Source organism: Poeciliopsis prolifica, unplaced genomic scaffold, assembly GCF_027474105.1.
Source record: "Poeciliopsis prolifica strain line A6 unplaced genomic scaffold, Auburn_PproV2 SCAFFOLD081, whole genome shotgun sequence".
In the NCBI taxonomy this organism is placed as follows: domain Eukaryota; kingdom Metazoa; phylum Chordata; class Actinopteri; order Cyprinodontiformes; family Poeciliidae; genus Poeciliopsis; species Poeciliopsis prolifica.
Genome location: NW_026562456.1, coordinates 378,269 through 401,749, shown reverse-complemented (window position 1 = coordinate 401,749; position 23,481 = coordinate 378,269). Strand labels below are relative to the sequence as shown.

At 39.3% G+C, this 23,481-nt stretch overlaps 1 protein-coding gene across 1 annotated transcript in view; it reads left to right on the top strand.

The window, feature by feature from the left end:
* The window catches only part of ptprb (protein tyrosine phosphatase receptor type b), a 37,850-nt gene extending 17,320 nt beyond the window's left edge, over nucleotides 1-20,530 (top strand). Inside the window, exons 10-41 of the mRNA XM_055021993.1 lie at nucleotides 3-120; nucleotides 771-916; nucleotides 3,122-3,388; nucleotides 3,485-3,543; nucleotides 3,903-4,107; nucleotides 4,180-4,277; nucleotides 4,776-4,941; nucleotides 5,019-5,149; nucleotides 5,737-5,884; nucleotides 5,966-6,238; nucleotides 6,626-6,780; nucleotides 6,857-7,007; nucleotides 7,085-7,185; nucleotides 8,110-8,275; nucleotides 8,349-8,630; nucleotides 9,764-10,042; nucleotides 11,321-11,470; nucleotides 11,560-11,699; nucleotides 12,297-12,427; nucleotides 12,547-12,653; nucleotides 12,730-12,835; nucleotides 13,453-13,533; nucleotides 13,900-13,917; nucleotides 14,052-14,133; nucleotides 14,344-14,434; nucleotides 14,922-14,998; nucleotides 15,158-15,292; nucleotides 16,191-16,313; nucleotides 17,004-17,167; nucleotides 17,253-17,388; nucleotides 17,459-17,579; nucleotides 19,026-20,530. Coding sequence (XP_054877968.1) covers nucleotides 3-120; nucleotides 771-916; nucleotides 3,122-3,388; nucleotides 3,485-3,543; nucleotides 3,903-4,107; nucleotides 4,180-4,277; nucleotides 4,776-4,941; nucleotides 5,019-5,149; nucleotides 5,737-5,884; nucleotides 5,966-6,238; nucleotides 6,626-6,780; nucleotides 6,857-7,007; nucleotides 7,085-7,185; nucleotides 8,110-8,275; nucleotides 8,349-8,630; nucleotides 9,764-10,042; nucleotides 11,321-11,470; nucleotides 11,560-11,699; nucleotides 12,297-12,427; nucleotides 12,547-12,653; nucleotides 12,730-12,835; nucleotides 13,453-13,533; nucleotides 13,900-13,917; nucleotides 14,052-14,133; nucleotides 14,344-14,434; nucleotides 14,922-14,998; nucleotides 15,158-15,292; nucleotides 16,191-16,313; nucleotides 17,004-17,167; nucleotides 17,253-17,388; nucleotides 17,459-17,579; nucleotides 19,026-19,048 — 4,430 coding nt within the window. The 3' untranslated portion in view covers nucleotides 19,049-20,530. The remainder of the gene's footprint in view (nucleotides 1-2; nucleotides 121-770; nucleotides 917-3,121; nucleotides 3,389-3,484; nucleotides 3,544-3,902; nucleotides 4,108-4,179; nucleotides 4,278-4,775; nucleotides 4,942-5,018; nucleotides 5,150-5,736; nucleotides 5,885-5,965; nucleotides 6,239-6,625; nucleotides 6,781-6,856; nucleotides 7,008-7,084; nucleotides 7,186-8,109; nucleotides 8,276-8,348; nucleotides 8,631-9,763; nucleotides 10,043-11,320; nucleotides 11,471-11,559; nucleotides 11,700-12,296; nucleotides 12,428-12,546; nucleotides 12,654-12,729; nucleotides 12,836-13,452; nucleotides 13,534-13,899; nucleotides 13,918-14,051; nucleotides 14,134-14,343; nucleotides 14,435-14,921; nucleotides 14,999-15,157; nucleotides 15,293-16,190; nucleotides 16,314-17,003; nucleotides 17,168-17,252; nucleotides 17,389-17,458; nucleotides 17,580-19,025) is intronic.
* The last annotated feature ends 2,951 nt before the right edge of the window (nucleotides 20,531-23,481 follow it).

Here is a 23,481-nt window from a genome sequence, read left to right as displayed (position 1 = left end):
AGCTCCGATGGAGCTGGATAAAATCAACCTGAGCAAGTTGGGAGTCGACAGCCTTCAGGTGACCTGGCAGAAACCACCAGGAGACGTGGACTCGTACAACCTGACTCTGCTGCAAAATGGGTACGTAATCAGGAGTAAACTTTGCTTTCTAAGATTTTTGGTTGTGACATTTATTACACTACAACCACAAACTCTGGCGTATTTTCTTGGGATTTTGCCTCAGAAATTGACACACATTAGCATAAGATTGTGAAATGGAAGAAAAATAAATAATTTTCAAAATTAAAAAAAATAAACCCAGGTGGGAACAGGTAGCTTTGTTAGTTGTGCTGTCACAAAAACACTAATCATAAATATTAGTTCCATTAACAGCAAAGCACTAAGGCAACACGTTATTTAGCAGAACCTAATGCAAAAGTGCTATACAAAAATGCTAATCAGCAAAGGCTAATGCTATAGCACTTTACCAACACTGTATTAAGTGTAAGCTAATGGTAAAGTGCCAACTTAACTGCCCTTGAAAGACCCTCAAACACCAGTTAAATTTTGACATTGTAATTTAAATGTTCTATAATGAGAGAACACTAATTGTGCTAAATATTTCTGATCTTTATTTGTAGAAAACATCAAAAACCGTGAATCATTTTTATCCAATAAAAATGCACTAATTTCTGTTAACCACATTAAATCCCAGTTAAATACATTGAAACCATTTTGTTTTCTGAAAACATGTGAGTTTCTCATCATACTCCACTCTCCTGGTCCTGCAGTGTTGTTGTCCAGAACCACACCGTTCCAGCTGGTTCTAGCTCTCTGGTTCTGACCGGTTTGACACCTGGCGCCCTCTACAGGCTGCAGGCTACCACTATCAGCGGGGAGCTGCAGTCTAAACCAGTCAGTCTGGAGGCTCGAACAGGTGAGTTTATGCGGCTTTATACAGTTTGGTGTGCTTGAATAAAAAGCATAGACTGTTTTCTGCACAGGGAAACTTATTGTTCAGATAATGACAAACAAACACACAGTGGCTTATGTAACCATGTTTGGTTGGCAGTCAGTTGGGATCTTATTGTGTAGATACAATATCCCCATCCAGCTTTTTTCCCAACGAACACAATCAGCGGCCAAAACAGGAAACCTCAGCGAGCTTTCGACCCAAACAATCAACAGAGCAGGAATGTTCAAGATGTGACCGAAGCGCGACTGTTCTGAAAATAAAACTTTACTATAAGAATTACCACAATTTTAATTTAGTTTTTAGGATAGTTTATCAGAAATTGCATTTTTGATAAGAATTTTTAAGAATTCTTTGTCAGAAATTACTTTAAAGCGTTTAAAGAGTGATACAGTTCTCTTTGGGAACAACAAAGTATTTTTTTATTTAAATTGAATTTGAATATTCACTAATAAAACACTTATACAGATCTCCATTATCTATATGTTTAAAGAAACATATTACATTTTTAGTTTTTTTTTACAATGTTCTTATATTTTGCATTTTATTTCAATTACAAAATATTCAGAATAAGACCAGGAAGAGAAAAATAAATTTTTTAATCACCACAATCATAATAAATGTATATAAATTTTAATGAACAAAACTTAAAAAATGACTTTTTTCCAGTAGACTTTTTAAAAAGAAATATCTGTTTAAATAAAGTAAATTATTGTAGTTCCATTTTAAGGCTACCTTATATACTTTCTAAGAATCTGCTGCTTAGAAAATATATGTTTATATACATTTATTATTACGCTTAAAGAAATCAAGTTAAATTGGAAATAATAATTTAAAACAAAAAATTGAATGGATTTTATAGGGAAATAGGGCTGTAATTTAACATAAATATAAATTATTCTATTTTATTTTTGTTTTTATACACTGTTTTTGGAACCTTTACATCTTAAAATATTTATTTGTTATTTAGCATTTATGTTGTTCAAAGTTAGGAGCCACAGTGGAGGCCAAACAGCAAAACTGCATCATCTCCTTAAATGTTTTTTTTTTTTTTTTAAGTTCAGGATTGAGCTTTGTTTTTTTGTTTGTTTTTGTTTTTTTTTGTGTGTGTGATTTGTGTGCCGGGTCACAGTTCTTGCAAAGAATGTGATAATATCAGGCGCTGCTTAAAACAATGTCCGACATGCCTAAAAAAGAAAGCTTGGAATGTTCCACAAGGACAAAGACACTCCCAGGACACACACACGCACGCACGCACGCACGCACGCACGCACGTCAATGTTTTGACAATAGGCGGATAAAATTGTGTCTATACAATAAATTTTCTTCGCAGGAAATTTGTGTGTGTACTTGTGTTTGTGTTTTGTGAGGACCGATGAGTCTTATGATTTTTATGAGGACATTTATTAAATAAATTTACTTTACCTTTTAAGGCTTCAGACTTTTTGTTTTTCCAAATATTTTTGATTAGATTTTTGACGCCTTCATACTCTTCATCTTTCCTTTTCCTCATTGACTCTTTCTTGGAAAAATCGAAAACAATCTCATGCGAATTTAAAAACTTTTTTGTGTAGAATTTTCTAATGTGTTACTTAAATATGCAGATATAATAAAATATTTATGGAATAACTACAATTGACAAGTTGAGCTTATATTCTCTTGCCAGTTTGTTTTTGAGTATTTTGATGTTTCTTAGATGTTTACTGGGCTGCTCAGTGGCACAGTGGGTAGCACTGTTGCCTTGCAGCAAGAAGGTCCTGGGTTCGATTCCCGGCCCGGGGTCTTTGCATGTTCTCCCTGTCCATGCGTGGGTTCTCTCCAGGTTCTCCGGTTCTCCAAAAACATGACTGTCAGGTTAATTGGTCTTTCCAAATTCTCCTTAGGTGTGAGTGTGTGTGTGCATGGTTGTTTGTCTCTCTATGTTGCCCTGCGACAGACTGGCGACCTGTCCAGGTGAACCCCGCCTCCCGCCCAGAACGCAGCTGGAGATAGGCACCAGAAAATGGATGGATGGATAGATATTTACTGGGTTCTCATCGGAGAAAATAATCCGCCATCTGAGATATCCAACATACATAAAATGAATTGTTTATTACATTTGATCCTTTGGATTCTGGAACATTATTGAGTTTTGTTGACAATCTTTTCCTATTTGATGTCATTTCTCAGCGCCAGCCGCCGTCTCCAAAGTGACTGTTGCCAACGGCGGCAGGTCGGACGCTCTGTATGTCTCGTGGCTTCCTGCAGATGGCGTTGTGGACAGCTACCTGGTCCAGCTGGAGGACAGGAAGCGGACCGTCCACATCCTGTCCGTGTCCAGCTCCTCGCCGCCTGAGTGCTCTTTTAACTCGCTGGAGGCCGGACACCTGTATTCAGTCATCATAATAACCAGGAGTTTCGGACTGGAGAACACCACTGTGGTCCAGGCTCGAACACGTGAGACTTTCCTGGATGTTTTCACATGTTTGTTATTGTTTTTTTCTTTTGTTTTCTTTACTATACCAATCTGGATTTGTTCTGTTCATCTTACAGAACCAGCAACGGCGGGAAACCCAAACGCCGTTCACGCTGGAAGAGACGACTACCTGAAGGTGAGACAATAAAACAAAAAAAACTTTTTCCCAAAAGTGGTAAATGTTTGGTAAACATAAATGAATAGAGAAAAGATGTCTTAGTTAAAACAAACAACTTTTAGTAAAAAAAAAAAGTATTATGCCATTAATTTAGGAAGGTAACATTGCAATATTTTAAACTGGGTGAAAAGTTACAATGAATCTGCAACATTCTAACTGATTGTAATATTGCATTAAAGCTACATTTGTAACTGATTAACTGTTGCAGTGAAGCAGGAACGTTACTCAGCAGCCAGCAGACCTGCAGCTGTCTGCAGTGTAAACCCTCCGGTGTTCCTGTTAGCAGACAGGTGTTTTAACTCCTGCGCTGTCTGCAGGTGTACTGGCATCACGCAGCAGGAGATCTGGACCGCTACGTGGTTCTGATCAGCTACAACCACACCGTCCTGCAGAACCAGAGCGTCCCCACCGGACACAACGAGTGCGCCTTCTCGTTTCTGACTCCTGGGCGACTCTACACCGTCACTGTGGAAACATGGAGCGGCAGCTACGTCAGCAGCATCTCCACCCACGGACGAACTCGTGAGTTGGAGTTCCAGGAGGGGAACGGGACCGGCGGTGGTGTGGTTTCTCACCGACGGTTTTGTTTTTCAGTTCCTGCATCTGTGAGGAATCTGTCAGTCAAAAACACAGGAACATCAGAGCTGAACGTTACCTGGAGCCCCGCCCTCGGAGACGTCGACCATTACGAGGTCAGTTCTGACTTAGCATCTATTAAACGCTAAAACTTCTTCACCATTTACTCAATTATTGACATTATTCATTTAGTGCCGATTCACCACAATCACAGGTGCTTTAAATCCATGAAAATGCTTGACTCTTTGTTTCCAAGGTTTGGAAAGTACACAGTTTTGTGATAAAATGCAGTCGAATGTTTGATTCAAAGACTAATTTTTTAAAACATTATTTACAGATGAAACCAGTTATTTTCATACACCTCATAAAAAGATATTTTTTTCTCTCTGTCTGAAGTTAAGTTAGACTAAACTTTTCTTATTTATAGTCTGCTAGAATTACTAAAATTATTTCTACTTTCTGAAATACAGGAAACTATTTTCCTGTATTCCTAGATTATTTTGTAACTTTCTTTCTGTATTGTATTTTATCATTTAATTTGAGTAGGTTTGTTTGTTGGGATTGTTTCAGTGCAAAGAAGATTTATCATTCCTAATGGATTTATTCGTTTCCAGGTGACTCTGCTCTTTAACGACACCCGGGTTTTTCCTCCTGCCATTCTGGGCAGCGACGTGCATCATCACCTGCTGACCTCTCTGACCCCGGGGCGCCTCTATAAGATCATGGTGTCCACCTTCAGCGGCTCTCTTCAGGTCGCCCAGGTGATGGAGGGACGGACAGGTGGGACCAAAGTCTTTGTCTCTCCTGATTAAACAAATCTGAGTCCAGATCTTATTAAAGCAGATTCTGCTTTCCAGTTCCCAGCGCTGCAAAGAACCTGAGGCTGATTCCCCAACCTGGCCGGACGGACTCTGGCGCTGGGCTGCTTTTCTCCTGGACATCAGGACACGGAGACCTGGACCTGTACAAAGTGTCTCTGTCAACCATGGTGAGACGGATTTACTCACATTCTCCCTGTAGGACTGGGAAATAAATTAATATTATTGACTAATTTAATTTGTTTTCTCGAGCGAAAAGTCATATTCATCTTTTCTTTTTCGGGGGTGAGAGGGTATTGCTGCAGGTAAAATTATGAATGTCTTGGTTATTATTAGTTATTGGTATTTTCTTCCAAATTTATAATGCTCATAGGTTTTACCAAACTTAATTTTATTTACTCGTTTTTATTTGTCCATTTTTTATGCTCAAAAATCAATAAACTTTAAATTCTAATAACATTTAACACTGGAACTGGAAGACATTTTAAATATACAAAATAAAAAACAAAATTAATTATAAAGTGTGTAAAACACGTTGTCCTTCCAAACTGAAGAGTTTTATCCTCCAGTTTTTGGCAGAAAGAGAGAAAACAATAAATCCTGAACATTTGTCACGTGATTAATTGATTTACAGCTTACTGTGAATTTCAATCGTACATATAAATTAGACCAATAATTACTCTGTAAGGTTTTGAGGAGCGTCTTCGTTTTCAGATGAAGATGGATGCTAACATTTGGCTCTTTTTGTCTTTTCCAGGATGGCGTTCACGTCGACACTCGTCCCGTCCCCAAACACGTCTCTTCCCTCGACTTTTTAGATCTGATCCCGGGCCAGGCTTACCGGGTCTCCATCCAATCACAGAGCGGGATGCTGACCAATAGCAATGCCGCCTCTGGCAGAGCAGGTAACGCTGCTGTCGTGTTGTTCATAACAATGAATAACCACCGTGGATTTTCCTTCTCATTGCTTGTTTTTCCTGCTGCAGCTCCAGCAGCGGTCACCGCCCTGCAGGCTGATAACGGACACACCACCCACAGCCTGACCGTCAGCTGGGAGCGTCCGGTCGGCGTGTTCAGTGGGTACCGCCTGCAGCTGCTGGACGAAGCGGGAGGCGTGGTGAGGAACCGGTCGGTGGCGCCGGACAGTCAGAGCGAGCAGCTGGACGGTCTGACCTCTGGGAAGACATACCGGGTGAAGCTGGTGACGCTCAGCGGCGGCGTCACGTCACTGGAAGCGGCCACAGCAGAAGGACAAACCCGTGAGTCATTTTCCTTTTTCAAAGAGGCAGTATCACATAAAATCTGCTTTGTTTTAGTCTTTCCATCATAATATAATCTGATTCCCTCATCTAAAACAAACCTGGAGTGTTGCCTTGATTCTTTCATGCATGTTTGAGAATCTCCATGGCAACCATTCAGCTGCACGAAACGCCTGGTGGGACCTAGCCCCGCCTTCGAGGCGCATCTCCTCCCCCAATCAGCATTGTTAAATGGAAAACATCCAAAGTTCAGAAACTGATAATTCAACAGTCCAAACCACTAAACTCCATTTTTTTCTGCTCTTAAACTGAAGGAATATTTCTGCTGTTTTTGTTTTGACATTTGATTCTTAAAGGCGTTAAAGTGAGTTTTGTTCTCCCTTTCAGGTCCTGCTGCTGTTCAAAACCTGACCGTCGTCATGGCAAACACAACATCCCTCAGCTTCTCCTGGCGTCCCTCAGACGGCCATGTTGACGCCTACGACCTGTCGCTCTACAGCATCTCTGAGGCCGCGGCCAATCACAGGAAGCAGCATCAGCAGGTGAGGCAACGCCTCCGCTCTGTAGTGAAGCTTCATTTCAGAACTTCCTGTTGCCACCATGTTGTTTTCCTTCCAGACCGCCGGCGAGCCAGTGGACAGGAAGAAGGTGGGGCCAGCTGCAGACAACTGCGTCTTCTCAGGCCTGAGAGCTGGAAGCCTCTACCGCCTCCTGGTGGTGAGCTGGAGCCACGACATGAGCAGCGACTTGTCGGTCCTTGCCAGAACCGGTCAGTCGACACGACGAGTCCCACTGTCCCCTCATTCTGTCTTCACTTTAACCCTCCTCATCTGTTGTCGTCTGCAGTCCCGGCTGCAGTGTCGGGTCTGCAGGTCCAGAGTTCTGGACGGAGTGACCGGCTGACGGTCAGCTGGCAGCACGGAGCGGGAAGCTGCAGCAGCTACCAGGTAAACACGCTTTGATTGGTGTTTATAAGAGAAATCCATACATTTAAACACATTCTCCTGAATGTCTGTTTGTTGCTTTTACACTTTTTCCTGCCACTCAACTTTCCTATAATGTCAGAACTTCCTGTTGCCACTAGAAAGTGAACAGCTAGTTTTAATTTACTATAAACTTGTTCTTATCAAAATCAATAAAAATTATATCTGACTATAGACACATCAACATCAGTAGAAATTTTGTCTGATAGAATATTCAATAGTTCCATCAAACCGCGTGGCATTCTGGGGGATGTAGGCAGAGAAACATATATTTATATGAGCTTAAACCAAGATTCATTTGATCCACATTTAAATATTTTTGATTATTTTATGATAGCATATTATATTGGATATAGAAAGAAAAGTAAATTTCATTTTCTGAAAAAGCAAGAATATTTCTGAGCTCTGAAACTCAAAGATTTTCTTTTCCTTGTTGTGTCATAAAATGTTTTGGAGTTTATTCTCAGTTTGTTGGCGGAAATTAACTCTTTATTTACTGTTTTTATTACTACTTAATATTATGGTCACCTTATTTTTTTATTACTTGAAATACTCTATAATTTGGGCTTCTTAAATTTTAGATTACAATTATTTATTACAATTAAGATTTTTTAAATATGTTCCCCAACAATGTCTTTATGGTTAAGTAAATATTTTTGAATCCATGTGTTTTTAGTGTTTAGATGTTATTTAGTCTTTTTAAAATTTTCCAATAGGATATTTAAAATCACATTGTGTTAGAATCTGTTCAATTTGCTGCTGTTGTAATCAAAACAAATGTATAAATTACAAATAAAAAAGGGACAATTCTTGGACAAAACCCTGAATACAATAAATAAATGTTCCCTAAATGGACGCAGCAGTTTTTATTTGTTTTTATGGTTTAAGGTTCTGCTGTACGATGCGTCCGGATCCGCTCAGGGCGCTCACATCCTGGGGGCGGAGCACAGCAGCCACACCTTCCTCGGTCTGACCGCTGGCCGGCTGTATCGCGCTGATGTCATCACTCACAGCGGTGATCTGACCAATAGCGTCTCAGGATTTGGACGAACCTGTAAGCCATTAAAATTAACAAATATAAAAAGCTAATTTGTTGATTCTAAGGTTTATTTTTTCTGTCCTGTTAGCTCCAGAGCCGCCCAGCCACCTGTCTGTCAAACCTGGCCCGACCAATCAGTCGGTAGAGCTGCTGTGGTCTGGCCCCGCCTCCGGGGACTATGACAACTTCAGCCTGCAGTGGGCGCCAGAGGACCCGCTGTCCGTCACACAAACGCACCTCAGCAGCCGCATCGTCAGCGGGATGTTTCCAGGACGACTGTACAACTTCACCGTGACGACCGTCAGTGGGGGCGGAGCCAAAAGCGGACCTACGGCCAGCAGCCAGCCAATCCAGAGGAGCGTCAGAACAAGTAGGTGGAGCCAGTAAAATTTACTGTTAAAAATAAAGCTGCTCCAACCAAGAATACGTAATTAGCAGCTTTCTTTCTTTTTTTTTTTTTTTACCTAATTTTATTTATTAAATGAAAACATTTTATTTGACATATTTAAACAAATGTGTGAGATAAACTAATTTTCTTTTTCCAAAAATTAAATTAAAAAATGAAATTATTTCAATATATATCAGTAATTTTATGTGTTGCTTTAGTGAAAAACAAGAACAACAAAATTTTTGCTAATTTTATCTAATAGATGAAAAAGTATTTAAATAAACTATTCTGGAGAGACAGACTAACTTTTTACGGGGGTTAAAAAACATGCAGAAATTAAATAATTAATGCAGTTATTTTTGACACATCAATAATATGTAAATTTCATGTGCTTTGTTAGTTTAAAGAAATAATAATGGAAAAACAAGCATTTATCTGCTGAAAAATCAATGATCTTTTAGATAATTTTACTCAATAATTGTACATTTAATTTAAAATATTTCAGAAAATCATATTTTAGAAATAGACAAATATTCTGAGGGGTTTCAAATTAAAATAAATTACATAATGAAATTATTTTGTAATACCAATAATCAAGAGTGATATGGAGACATTGAATTAATGTGAGTTATAACAACATTTAATTTCACTTTGGGATCAATAAAGTATTTTTTCAATTTGATATATAAAATTGAATTTGCTGCTTTTGTTCAAAGATGATAAAAAGATCATAAAAATCAAAAAACTTTTAGCAAATTGGCACCAGGTGGCAGCAGAGTAAAAGCTGCTTGTTCTTTAATCCATTTTTTATGACATTCTGTGTGTTTGTGAGATTTTGGCTGCAGGGATCAAACTGATCGCTGCGAGGAATAAAAAATAAATAAATAAAAGTAATAATCCGGGACACATTTGAAGTATTTATAAATCCGACCCAGTTTGTTCTGGTCGGCCTGTAGAAGCAGATTTATGTCACTTCTGAACGTTGACATGCCACATGGAGAAAGAAACCAGGTTTTATCTTCACGTTTTAACATTACAGAGTTACAATCTGTTGTTTTACAGTCCAGTCAGAACCAGAACCTTCCTGCCACACTTATCAGAACTCCATCCTGCAGGTCCATCTCCTCTGCGGTCCATCCACTGCTTCCCACTGTCTTCTTCCGCCCTCTCCTGCTCCTGGACGCCACCGCTCGCTGACTTCGACTCCTACGAGGTCGAATGCCGTCGCCACGATAACGGGGAGCTGACCTCGACCCTGCGGTTGGCCGGCGGAGTCACCGCGGTAACGCTGGACCATCTGGACGCGTTCAGGAAATACTCGGTGACGGTCAGGGTGTCGTCGGTTGGGCAGACGAGTCCGGCGGCGGTTCAGACCGCCATCACCATGATCGACCGTGAGCTTAAACACACACACACACACACACACACACACACACACACACACACACACACACACACACACACACACACACACACACACATCTAAAAATTTCTAATTTTCTTTGCTCTCAAATTTACTCTTAAAATAACCCAAATAAGCCACTGATGTGTAGAAATCAATTAAAAACTGACTAATTTTTTAAACCCAAATTGTCTCTTTCACCTTATGCTGGGAGTTTTAAACTACTAAAGCACATCCAAAAAAACTTATGCAACTCTCTATAGCCACAGACAAAACACAGACTGGAAATGATAAAATGTTAATAGATGCTACCAACAAGCTGTGCTAATGCTACAATAAATCATATAACAATATATAATTTATTTAGTAGAATTAATTGAACAGATTTCTTATTTTCTGAAGGTTTTTAGGTCAGAGCAGAATTCCTAACATTCCTTCCGGTGCAGATTTCCGTTTCTGAAAACACTTCTGGCTTAAGTTAATTAACTGCTATCAAGGTCACATGGATTTCCTCCTATCTGAGCAGCTTCCTGTTGTGCTGCACTCTTATTAACCAATGAGTCACTTTATTTCTCTCTTTGACCTTTCAGAGATGAAGTCAGTGTGACCCAAAACACAAGTTTCTTCTCTTTTGCAACCTTTTCTTCCGTATTTGTTCTCCCACTTCCTGCCTGTGCTACACCATAAATCAACCTGACATGAGGACACTGGGAAAAAAAGACATTAGTAGAAGAAGAAGAAGAGATAACCCTGGAAGTTTCTAACCTTCACAGCAGCAATTTCAAGAGTTCGTGTGGAAGATTATATTGATTTAAGCTGGATATATTATGCAAAATTCACTTTTTATGCCTCCATTTTGGTCTCAACTGCTTCTAACAACAAACAAAGCACTCTTTTTTATTTTTTTTGGCGCTAAGTTAATGTTTTTTGGTGTCTGGAAACTGAAACATTTCAAAAACCTTGAAACTTAGCAACCCCAGGAGATTTCTGCCCATTACCTTGCAACGCAAAGTGAGTTCCGACACATTTGGTCAGCTGGTTTTACTGTGGTTTCATGTGCTGAACAATGCCTGCTGGCAAAGACAAATGTTTTGCTGTTGACTTTCCTTCCAGAAATTACTTGCTGTGTCCTGTTGGTTGTTCAGGAGGCCCCATTTCTGATTTTCAAAGATGCACAGTTGTCTAATTGTACATCTGTTGACAGCAGTTTTCATGTAAATGTTGAAGAATCGGTTTTAAACTTTTGGGTGATGAATGAATTTCCTGTCAGGTCCCCCCATCCCATCACCTGACGTTCATGTCAGCGAGAAGTCGTCCAAATTGACGTCGTCCTCCATCTTGTTCCGCTTCAACTGTTCCTGGTTCAGCGACGCAAACGGAGCCATCAGATACTTCTCTGTGATCGTAGCCGAGTCAGACAGTACGGAAACTCTTCCACAGCAGTTTTTATGCTTCTCACATTTTCCTCCCTTTATGACAAGAACTGAAACTCCTCATTTATCTCATCAGCCAATGAAAATCTGCAGCCGGAACAGCGCCACCCGCTGCCATCATACCGCGATTACATCAGCAACTCCTCTGTCAGAGCGTATCAGACGGCGTACTTCCCGAGCCGCTGCCCTCAGGACACAGAGAGCGCCGGCGGACAGGTAGCTGCTGGAAAGACACTAAGTATTTACTGTCCAGTTTCTACAACAAATATCTTGGTACACTAGAAATTGCAATAAGCCAATAAGGCAAGAACATTTCTGAGTTGGAAAAGTTAAAAAACTTTTCAGAAATTTGAGGAAAAAACATGGAGATTTTTCAAACAAACTTTTGACTTTCCAAACTCAAAAAATTCTTCAGTTTTAAAAGAAAATTTCTGAAAGGTACTTGTTTAAGAAAAAAAGGCTTATTTCCAGTAAATAATTCTTGAATACTAATAAAAACAGTTTTATTAATAATGTTATAACAATGCATACATTTTACATACATAATAATAAAATATTTTCTTGTTATCAGTGAAATATAATCTGGACCTAGTATGTTTTCATCAGTATTCAAGAATTATTGACTGAAAACAGGTTCATACACATGGCTTGTACTATCTGTATAAAAACACTTGGTAAGATTTTGTGTTTTTACAGTGAATTGAAAGATTAAATTGTTGTTTAAATGTGGACAGAATGATTTGTTTTCCGTTGATCAGTTAAAAATGATCAATAATGTATTCCTTCGATAGTAATTATTCGTTACCTGATCAGGTGGTGGAGGTGAATCTGGGTGCAGGTGGAGAGCGGCTGGGCGGAGCCTGCGATCATTACCATGACGACGACCTGTACCTTGATTACAGCAGCTTCTGTGACGGGCCGCTGAAACCTAAAACGTCTTACAGGTGAGAAGAAGCAGAGACAGGTGAAGCAGCAGGAGGCGGTCAGTGATAACCAGGCGTGTGTGTGTGTGTGTGTGTGTGTGTGTGTGTGTGTGTGTGTGTGTGTGTGTGTGTGTGTGTAGGCTGAGTGTGCGAGCCTTCACCAAACTGTTCGATGAAAACCACAGAGAAGTGGCCGAGCCGCTCTTCTCAGACACGTATCTGTCGTCGCCGCTCAGGACGCATGCAGGTGAGAAACGATTCACACCTGAAACATTTTCAGTCTGAAGCCGAAGCTTCACTCCAACTCGGCCTCTTCCTGCCAGAGCCTCTGGGGGGCGTAGTGGAGGGCCTGAGCGCCGGGATGTTCCTCATCGGCCTGATGGTGGCCGTCGTCTCCCTGCTGGCCTACAGGCAGCGGCTGCGCAAAGTGTGAGTGGAAAACATTTTTAAATTTTAAAAATTTTGACATAAATCTCTGAGATTTATGTCAAAATTCTATTTTTCTCTAGCAAATTTTCAGTCTCAGAAATTTGCAAGTTTTTTTTTCAAAAATTTCTGAGATTATTCCCAAAATTTGAGTTTTTTTTAGTTAATTTTCAAGCTCAAATTTAAATGTTTTTTTTCTCAAATTTCTCAGATCAGTCTAAATAGTAGATTTTTTTGGTTGCAATTTTTCAAACTCAAAAATCTTCAAGTGTTTTTTTTTTAGATTTCTGAATTTATCAAAATGATTTTTTATTTTACTAATTTTTAAAAGTCAGAAAATTTCTATCTTATTTTGTAAAAAAAAATTCTTTGATTGGTTTGAAAATTAGATTTTTTTTCTAGAAAATGTTTACTTTTCAAATTCAAAATGTCCACATTTTTTATTTTGCTTTTTTTTTAGCAGTTGTTTTTTTATGAGTCTGAATATTGAAGGTAGCAATTAATCAAGTACTAAATTATGTGGATTAATTAAAATTAATCATAGCTGTTGTGATTGTCACTCCAAGAGTAAAAACAAGCTTTTTAAAGACCCGGTTCTGTTGGTTCTGTTGGTTTTGCAGGGCTGTGCAGGAGAACCCAGTGGCGAGGATGAGTATGTGGAAAGAAGTCCCAGGATCGGGGATGTATATGGGAGTGAGGAGGTGAGTCTGCATCTATAAATATTCTGCAGCAGAACATTTCCAGCTTCTCCCACGTCCGATATGTGAGACTGTGAAGAATATTAGTTTCCAATAGAGTCCGGTTCTGTCGGCCCGGTGAGCTCATCAGAACCTCGGACTGAATCACTCTGAGTTTACAGGGAAACAAACATCAGCAGCAAACATTCAGAGATGATTTTTCCCTTTTCATAGGTGAAATAATCTGCTAATCTTTCTCATCAATATGTAAGAATTATTGGTGTATATTGAAGCATATTGTGGAAAAAAAACATTTCTGATAAACGATACAATAAATATATTTGTGTATTTACTGTGAGCATTAACTGACTGTTTTATGTTTCCCTGCAGTAACCGGCGGGTCACCAGGTGAGTTTCTCTGTAAATCTGAGGCTCATGCAGCAGATTGTTGTTCCCATGTTGTTCCCATGTTGTTCCCATGTTGTTCACATGTTGTTCACATGTTGTTCACATGTTGTTCAATGTCCCCCTCCTTCCTCCAGTCCCGTCAAAGCGTGTCACTTTGAGTCCCATGTGAACAAACTGCAGGCCGACTCCAACTACCTGCTGTCCAAGGAGTTTGAGGTGATTTCAGACGAGAAATGTTTACAGCTGTTTTTTCACCTTTTACATTTTCCATCCTCTCCTGCTGATGTAAATCATTAAAAAGTTAGTTTATTTCTGGACTTTGTGCTTCATCCTGGTTTTTAGCTTTCCCGGCACAGATTGAGTTTTCCCTTCGGTGTTAAGTGATCCCAGAACATTCCCTGCAGAGTGAATCTTGTGTTTCTGCAGGATCTGAAGGACGTTGGCCGCAACCAGATGATGGACGTGGCCAGGCTGCCGGAAAACCGCGGGAAAAACCGCTACAACAATATCCTGCCGTGTAAGTTTATTCAGCAACTCAACATCTGCTGAGAAACCTACCATTAAAACAGGACAGAGCTTTAATTCATGAAACCTGCAGCACTAAATAACACAATTGATTTCTGCAGCAGAGAGAAAATATTCACGTTCAATCCTGATTGAACGCGACCTTTGCTCCCAATTCAATGCATCAACTATAATCCCAGCTTCATGTGGATTATAGTCACGGCCTTTTTTCCATCTGATAGTTTGGTGCTTTGGTTCAATTTTGGACCAAAGTTGAAACATTTGCTGCATTTCCAGCTGCTCTCGTTCTCTTTCACTGCAACGTGTCAAAAAAATCAAACCCTTTGGAAAACCTGTTTTCCTCCTTGCCTGTGGGGGCGATGTTTTCATAAAGTTTTCTAATAATGGAGTTGGTTTTGTCCAGTCAGATTTAATTAACTAATTAATTATCAGTCATGTTGAACAAGCAGCTTCAGGCTGATGTTTGTTTCTGTTTCCAGACGACTCCACCCGGGTGAAGCTGTCCTACCTGGAGGACGACCCCTGCTCCGACTACGTCAACGCTAGCTATATACCTGTACGCACGCACACACACACACACACACACACACACACACACACACACACACACACACACACACACACACACACACACACACACACACACACACACACACACACACACACACACACACACACACACACACACACCAACATGTCCTCACTGTCCCTCCAGGGCAACAACTACCGCCGGGAGTATATCGCCACCCAGGGGCCGCTGCCGGGCACGAAGGACGATTTCTGGAGGATGGTGTGGGAGCACGGCGTGCACAACATCGTCATGGTGACGCAGTGTGTGGAAAAGGGACGGGTAAGAACAGGCCGATGGAGATCAGGTCATCTGGACTGTTGATCTGGTCGCTCTCATCTTCCTCTTACTACTGAAAAATACCTTTAAGGTTCGCGTCTAGTCAGGTTGCACAAAATGTTTTCCTTCCACTAAATTTTCCATTTATTAGCATCCAGAGACCAATAAATGGATTTATTTAGAGGTGCAAATGTAACATTCCATGTTTAGTTTCAACAATGTTTAATTTCTCTTTGGGATCAAACATCTACTCCCATTAAATCATTTTATTTAAAGTAAGGAAAAAAACAAAGAAAGAGCTTGAAAAGATTTTATTAAAGACGGTTTTGTTTTTACTTTAACTTATTTAACTTTCTCCACGTGGGGGTTAAACAACAAAAACTTTTCACTAAAGAAGCTAATGTTCAAAAGAGCGCTATAGCAAAGTATATTGACGGAAGGTTGAGTGGAAGGAAAAAGTATGGTAGAAAAATAATGTTTTATTGGTCTGACATAAAGATGAGTCGACCTGAAGGCCGAGCTCTTCCATGCTACGCTGCATTGATGCAGTAATTCATACAGAAGGAGCCTCAACCACCTGCTGACTGCAGATACTAAAAATAATGGATTCATTTGGACTTAATAAACTTCTCACTGTGTCCAGTTTCCTTATCTAGTGAATTTAGAACTGATTCTTTTAGTAATCAGTTTTTTTGCTCATTAGATAAAAAATTCACACATTCTGTAGATTTTTCATTTAATCAGTTCAGCATATTTTATACAACATCATAAATTCATTAAAAGATGGAAAAACAAATAATTAGCGATTAATCGATCAATCACTTCATCATGATTAATTGATTGGTCTATTGATCATCAGCGTGGCGTTCTATTGATCATCAGCGTGGCGTTCTGTTTGCAGGTGAAGTGTGATCAGTACTGGCCCGCCGACAAGGAGCCGCTGTACTACGGCGATCTGGTCATCCAGATGCTGTCAGAGTCCGTCCTGCCGGAGTGGACCATCAGAGAGTTCAAGATCATCTCGGTACGATTCACCAAGGATTCACCAACGGTTTCCTGCTACTTCACAACAATTCATTATGAATTACAGCCGACCGTTTTGTATGTCTTTTGCTTCTATTTGGTTTCAACGGCTTCTAAAAACATTCAAAAAGTTTTAAAAATCCTCTCAGGTCTTCAATGATGACATTTAGCTGAATGATAAATTATCCCAAAGGTTATTGTGATAAACAATAATATTGTTTAGTAATTAATATAATGTTGGCATAATAATAATGCAAGAACACATTCTCTAAGATCAATAAGTTTTAATTTCTAATGAACATTTAACACTGGAACTGGAAGACATTCTAACTATACCAAATAAATAAATCAACAAATAAGATGAATCATGAAGTTACTGTAATTAAAGGGCTGGTTGAGACCAAACTGAAGTTTTATCTTCCAGAGAAAAACAATAAATCATGCAAATGGAAATTATTGAGTTCATTTTAATGTAAGATGTGATTTATTGATTATCGTGACAATGACTCAGCCCCACGTCTGCTTTTCAAAACGCCCTGCAGTCTACCAATGATTCTCTGCTAAAATGTGATGAACATGTTTTGTGTAGGCCAGAGACGTATCCTAACCTGATGAGGGACATGTAATATGTGACCTTTGACCTTTAACACCATCCTAGAGCAGAAACTGAACTTGCTTCCTGGTTCTGAAGGAGAACAGCTGCAGTTATCCGCGGATGCTGCGTCACTTCCACTACACAGTGTGGCCCGACCACGGAGTTCCCGACAGCACCCAGTCCCTGATCCAGTTCGTCCGGACCGTCCGGGACTACGTGGACCGCTCACCCAGTACCGGCGCCACCGTTGTGCACTGCAGGTGGGTCGGCGGTCGACGGCTGGACCTGCGGCGTTCAAACAGAACCGTATTGTTCTGGGCTGTTAATCAGGTTTTGTTCTGGCAGCGCCGGAGTCGGGCGAACCGGGACCTTCATCGCATTGGACCGGGTTCTGCAGCAGCTGGATTCCAAGGGAGGCATCGACCTGTACGGCTGCGTGTTCGACCTGCGGCTGCACCGGCAGCACATGGTCCAGACTGAGGTACACAACCAGAACCAGTCCGTAGCTGAGCGGAGAACCCAGCAGTGTTCTGATCCGGTGTGTGTTTCAGTGTCAGTACGCCTTCCTGCATCAGTGTGTGAGGGACGTGCTGCGGGCCAGGAAGTACCGCAGCGAGCAGGAGAACCCGCTCTACCCCATCTACGAGAACTTCAACCCAGAATACTGCCGCGGTGAGTCCAGAACCAGAACCAGGCCACCGCAGTGGTTTCACTTAAAACAGACATAACATTCGATTTAAGTGCAGATTTTGTTTCTTTAAAGTGTTAAAAAGACACTTGAGTTATCAGTACCGGCTTGTTCCTGTAGGGGGAGCACATCCTGGACACCAGGGCCGGTCCAAACCTTTTTGGGACCTTAGACAGATTTTAATCCCGGCCCCCCATCGCAGCATGTCAACAGCAGATACTTCATCATTGTTAGACAACAATAAGTTACATTATAATTATTACCTTTATTAGATATTAGTTTACATCATACTGGTGCTTCTATGGATGTTTATTTATTTTAAGGCGTAGCAGAAAAGAAAATATGTTCTTATTAATGTGCATTTTGAAATGCATAGTGGCGGCATTTTAACTATTTGAAAGTAAAATCTGCAGATGAACTGAATTTCCAGTAAATAACTTGGCAAGTTTAATATCTTGAGTCTTAAAATTTGGAGCAGATATAAAATGTGCGATCTGTCGCTACGAATAAATGGAATGATGCTGTTGATCAGACTAAAAACTTCAGTTTGGTTCTGGTGTGATTTGAATCCATATGTGAACGCCAAGTGGGCCAGAGCAGGAAGTGGACGACAGCGCAAGGCATTCTGGGTACAACAAAAACACAAATGTTCTAGCTTAGCAATAGCGGGAGAAAAGACAAAAACAGATTAAAATTTGACGCTTCGCCATAATTGTTTACATTTGGTGAAACAGGAAGTTGAGCTCAGTGCCTTCTTCAGAGGGTTTTGTGTTGTTTTCTTCAGAGGTTTCTGATGCAGCGCCCCCACAGGGCAGGAGGGGAACACATTTTTCCAAAAGAAAACTGGAGCAGTTGAAAATGTAACAAGTGTTACAACTTTGGTTCAGAATCAAACTTTTGTATCATTTTTATTGATAATATTCTAACGCCTCAGGGTCAGTAGCTGGTTCTTTAAATGACTGCTTTGTGAATAAATAAAGAAAAATTATGGAGAATTCACCTCCAGTCAGGTTTCCAGATATTAATTTGATATTTAGGTGATTGATCTGATTTAAATGTCAGTTTTTTGTTTTAATCCCTCGACTCACTGCAGTCGATGGGAAACATTAAGAATTTATATTTTTGTAAACAGAAAAGTTTGAGATATTCAAATACAAAACTTTCTGACGCTGATAGAGCTCCCACCGGTTTCTGTTAAAGTTCATATAAACTAGAAAATACCAGCGAGCAAACGAGCCTTTGAGAAGAAACGCAACTTCTAATATAACAAGATGCACTAAGTAGAAAATAAATGTTGATGTAAATTAGTGGATTTATTAGAAATTGAACAACATTTCTTTGCTAATTCTCCTTTCTGTTAAACTTAATAAACTTTATGAATTCATTTCATTTTTTATCACACCATTAAAATCGTCATTATTTCTGCTCAGATTTCATCTACAACGGACGTTAACGAGGCGACGAGCCAATCAGGAGGGAGGAAGCTCGCCACGGAGACGTGTTCAGTAACGGGTTGGACGTTAGCGGCTGAATTTCTTTGGTCAGGATCAACATTTTCACTGGTAAATCACCTTGGAAAACAAACTCATCATCAACAGGATTCAGGTTAAATGTGCTGTAAAAAAGACATTTTTCATTATATAAACCCAGTTTGTGTGTTTTTTTAAACTGATCGATTTTAAACTGCCTTCAAGTTCAGATTGTTGATCTGCTAAGAAGCTCTGCTGTAAATTACTATCATTATACTTTTAGAGCCATTAAAATCAGCTGTTTTATATGTTAGCATACTCTTCATGAGAAGTCAGAGAAAGCTGTTGCTGCACACTACTGGTCAGCTGGCTGAAACAAGACTAACAAAAAAAAAAAAACTAAAGCCAGCCAGACACCTGGGCAAAGAACCTGACAAATTATCCATCTAATATCAGCTTCTTTTAATATTATTATTAGAGCAGAAAAGCTAAATATTATGTGCAGAAAACTGTTAACATTGCTGGGTGCTTATCCTCTTTTTTTTCTTTGCTCAATTTGCAGGAATGTTAGATATTAATTTAACTGGAGTATTTGTTTAGATTTGTGGCATTAATGTCAACCTGTAGCATTTCCACTAAAAAGACTGTTAGTTTGTATTGAAATTTCAAAATACAAAAATAGATATTTATCAGTAACTTAATGAACTTATAAAATGTATCCGTTATTTTTATGAGTTTTCTACTCAGAAAACCACCACTAATATTTTAATCTGAAAATATAAACTGTAAAAACTTAGATGTGTTTTACAAGGACTGACACAGGAAGTGGGTTGAATTGACCCAGAGTGACAGGGAGTGAAGGGGGCGGAGCCTGTGGTATGACATCATAGCTGTTAGCTACTCTATGCTGATTTCCGTTAGTTTCCAACATGGCCGACACGTCGGTTTGATTCGGTCAAATTTCACCTTCACTCTTACGAACAAACATGTTGTTACCATGGTGGTCTAACCAGGTCAAAAAAATAAATTGCCTATTTTTCTACTTTCTCTTCTCCATATAAGCTGTTTATTTAAAGAAAACGTCACACAATGCTGTATGTAAATATTGATGTAATAGTGTTTTTTCTACTGCTGGGTTTATATTTGTGTTTTCATTTTTTGCTAGATTTCTGCTTCAGACCTTTTAACTTTTCGCCTCAGAAATTAACTGTTTAAAGCAACTTCAGTAAAAGGTTGAAACACGCCTCAAGTTTCATTTTAATAAATCAGGAATCTGATAAAAATGCCATTTTAAATGTTTTTAAAAGTTATAAAAACTCCAGTTTGATTCATTGCATTTTATAGAAAGAATTTGTAAACGAGATTCAAGCATTGTATTTTTAATATAAAATACTGTTTTTTTAACCTGCCATCAGAAACATGTAAACTTGATCTTAAAGCTCATTAAAATTAGCCGCCATTCCCAAGTTTCTCTTTGTTTTTCTTCCAGTTGGTCACGTACTCTGCGACCCGCTGAGACGGTTCTGATCGACTGTTTTCCAGGTTTTCTGAACGTGTTGCGTCGCTGTTTCAGTCCAGCTCCCGACTCCCATCTTTACGATGGTGAATCAGGAACATTGGAGAGTAGACTTGCACCAAATCACTCAAAAATGGTCAAATTATGCTCAGAAATTTTGTAGAAAGTTTAAAATTTCTTAATTTCAAACATTTCTGAGTTTATTTTTGAAATTCAGAAATGTTCATGTTTTTTTCTAAAAGTCCGCTGAGATTAATCTCAAAATTTCAGAATTTTTTTAATCAAAATTTTTCTGTTCTTTTTCTATTTCTTTTTTCTTTTTTTTAACAAATATTGACCTCAAGAGAAAAACAATCAGCTGCAGATAAACTTCAGATCCAATTATTAGGAATTACAACAAATGTGCTGCTTGTTGGGTCTGAAGAATGAATAAAGTGAGTTTTATGAAATGAACAGTGAAAATCTTGCGTCATACAGACTGACTGGTTAGTGATCAAGGAAAAGTTTCACTGTTTAAACACAACACAACCCAGCTGAACTCGTCCTACATTTGGTTTTCTTCCACTGAAAGAAAAACTTTCTGTCGAGACCAAACTGAGCAACACAGTTGCAGCATTTTGCATCAGTGGCGCTGAATGTTTAACTTGTGATTTCCATATTGATCTGGGCCACAGCGAGGCCGGAGCAGAACTGGGTGACCCAGTTGGAGCCGTTGATGGAGGCGAGGAGCCCCAAATCCAGCTGGGCCTTCCCTCTGTGAGACCAACGCACAGAAAAACGCCGTTTTATTAAACCCAACGATGAAAAACATGAATCTGAAAAGACAAGAAATGAAAATCGTCAGATGCTTTTAGTTAATGGAGGATCTTAAGGTTTAAAAAGCATCTGGTTTAGTGAGAAGTCCAAACTTCTCAGCAGACTTTAATAATGACCTTTGATAACAAACAGCATCACATATTCAATATGATGGTGAATTATTAGTCACCTTGATGTTCATGGTGTTTTCATTATAACAGAATAAATTGACAGTAAATTGACCCAAACAGAAGAGTTTGTGACCTCCATCATCTGACCCGTCCAGTTTACCTCCACATGGTTGAAATGCTATATTTGGATCTTAGAAGAGCCGCAATCCTCCCTTAATTGAAGCCAATGTGCTGAAATCAGAAGAACTGTGCAGCTTTTGAAGCAGGAAGTGGGTTTCCAGCTCTTCCTGTGGAGTGGACTGGAAGGTCTCACCTGTCAGAATACCTTAGAGCTGACCTTTCCCAGCCTGCAGCGTCTCAGACGGTGACATTTTACATCTCTTCATTAAAACTAAGAACCGAGATGAAAAGAGACAAGGTGAATAAAAATGGTTTCAGCTCTTTAAATATCAGAACGGATGACAAACCTTCAGCAGGTGAGAACAGCAGAAACGATTCACGTCAGGGATGAGGAGAATTTAAAGACATTTTACATAAACCAGGAATTCAAACAATCAACTTATGACTAATTGTCACTTAATGATTTATTAGATTACATTTAGTTCAGATTCATTAATAACGTCCACTTAGATCTTCTTTTAGTGCTGTAGTTTGGCCTCCATCCAGCAGAGGGCAACACTGGTTATCTTTATTCTGTTGACAGAAGAACCAATATGGCAGCCAAACCAGAATGGGAAAGAGAAACGGATCAGTTTTGTTTGTTTGTGTCTCTTTATGTGGGTTTGTTTAAACATATAAACTCAAGAAGTTTGAACTTGTTTCATGAAGGAGCCACAGAAACACTGATAAGCTACAACAGCGAGGGCGTTATGACAGAAACATGGCGGGCATGGAGACAGATGCCCGCAATTTCTGAGTTTAATCACTTAAACTCAGAAATTGCCCTGTTTTTTTAAGGAAATGTCTGACACTAAAAAATTTCTAACTTTTCAGGTATAAATTTACTCCTCATGCTTTTTAGTCTACAGTTTCAATTTGATTTCATTTGTTTTCTTCAATCATTTTAACATAAAAGCTGAATGTTATTTTAAATTGTTGGAAAATTGAGTAAAAATTTTGTGTGCAGAGATCAAACTAAAGATAGACAGCAGTTTGATTTTAAAACACGTATTTAGAGACTTTAAGCTGCTTTGAATCAGCAGAACTCGCTCTGCTGAATAAATGTGAATTTATGACAAACTGAAGCACAAATCAAAGCGAGCGAGTTTGATCCCAGCGAGCGCTGAGTGAGTGGTTTGGCATTAAACACTGCAGTCGGCTGAATGAGTGTCAACATGTGACTCAGTGAATATTCAGTGAAGACAAAGAGTGAGCGTCGTGACTCAGGCCTTGTTAGCAGCTGTTTCTGTTGGAGGCCATTCATCCTCCATCTGATGTGTGAATGAAACGATGAAGACGAAGCCGGTCAGATGAGAGGAAGGACAGGTATGTGTGACTCAACGTGCTACTTTGTTTCTGCAGACAATTTCAGATTCAAACAAGCTTTTTGTGTTAATTGTTCATTTATCTAGAACGTAGTGACACCTAGTGGTTGAGCCTGTCATTGCACCTACCAAAATGTCTGACTTAGATTTTCTTCATTTCTTTAAATCACAGCATGATGTATTTCTTTTAGTCTGGTTCTACTAAATGATTTTACAGGTCTGGTATTGATTGCTACAAAAACTCTGAAAATTTTAGATAAATCTTTAAACATTCCAGAAAAAAACAGAAAATTTCCAGGGTTGAAACGTTGAATGTTTTTAAGAGAAAACGTTGCCATTTTTAAATTAATCTCAGATCAAAAAAGTTAAAGATTTGCTAGAATTTTAGTTATCTTGAAATAAAAAATTTTGGGGAAATTTCAGAGCTTGAAAAGTAGAAAATTTGCTCGGGAAGATGACATTTTGAGATTAATCTCAGAAATCTTTTTAAA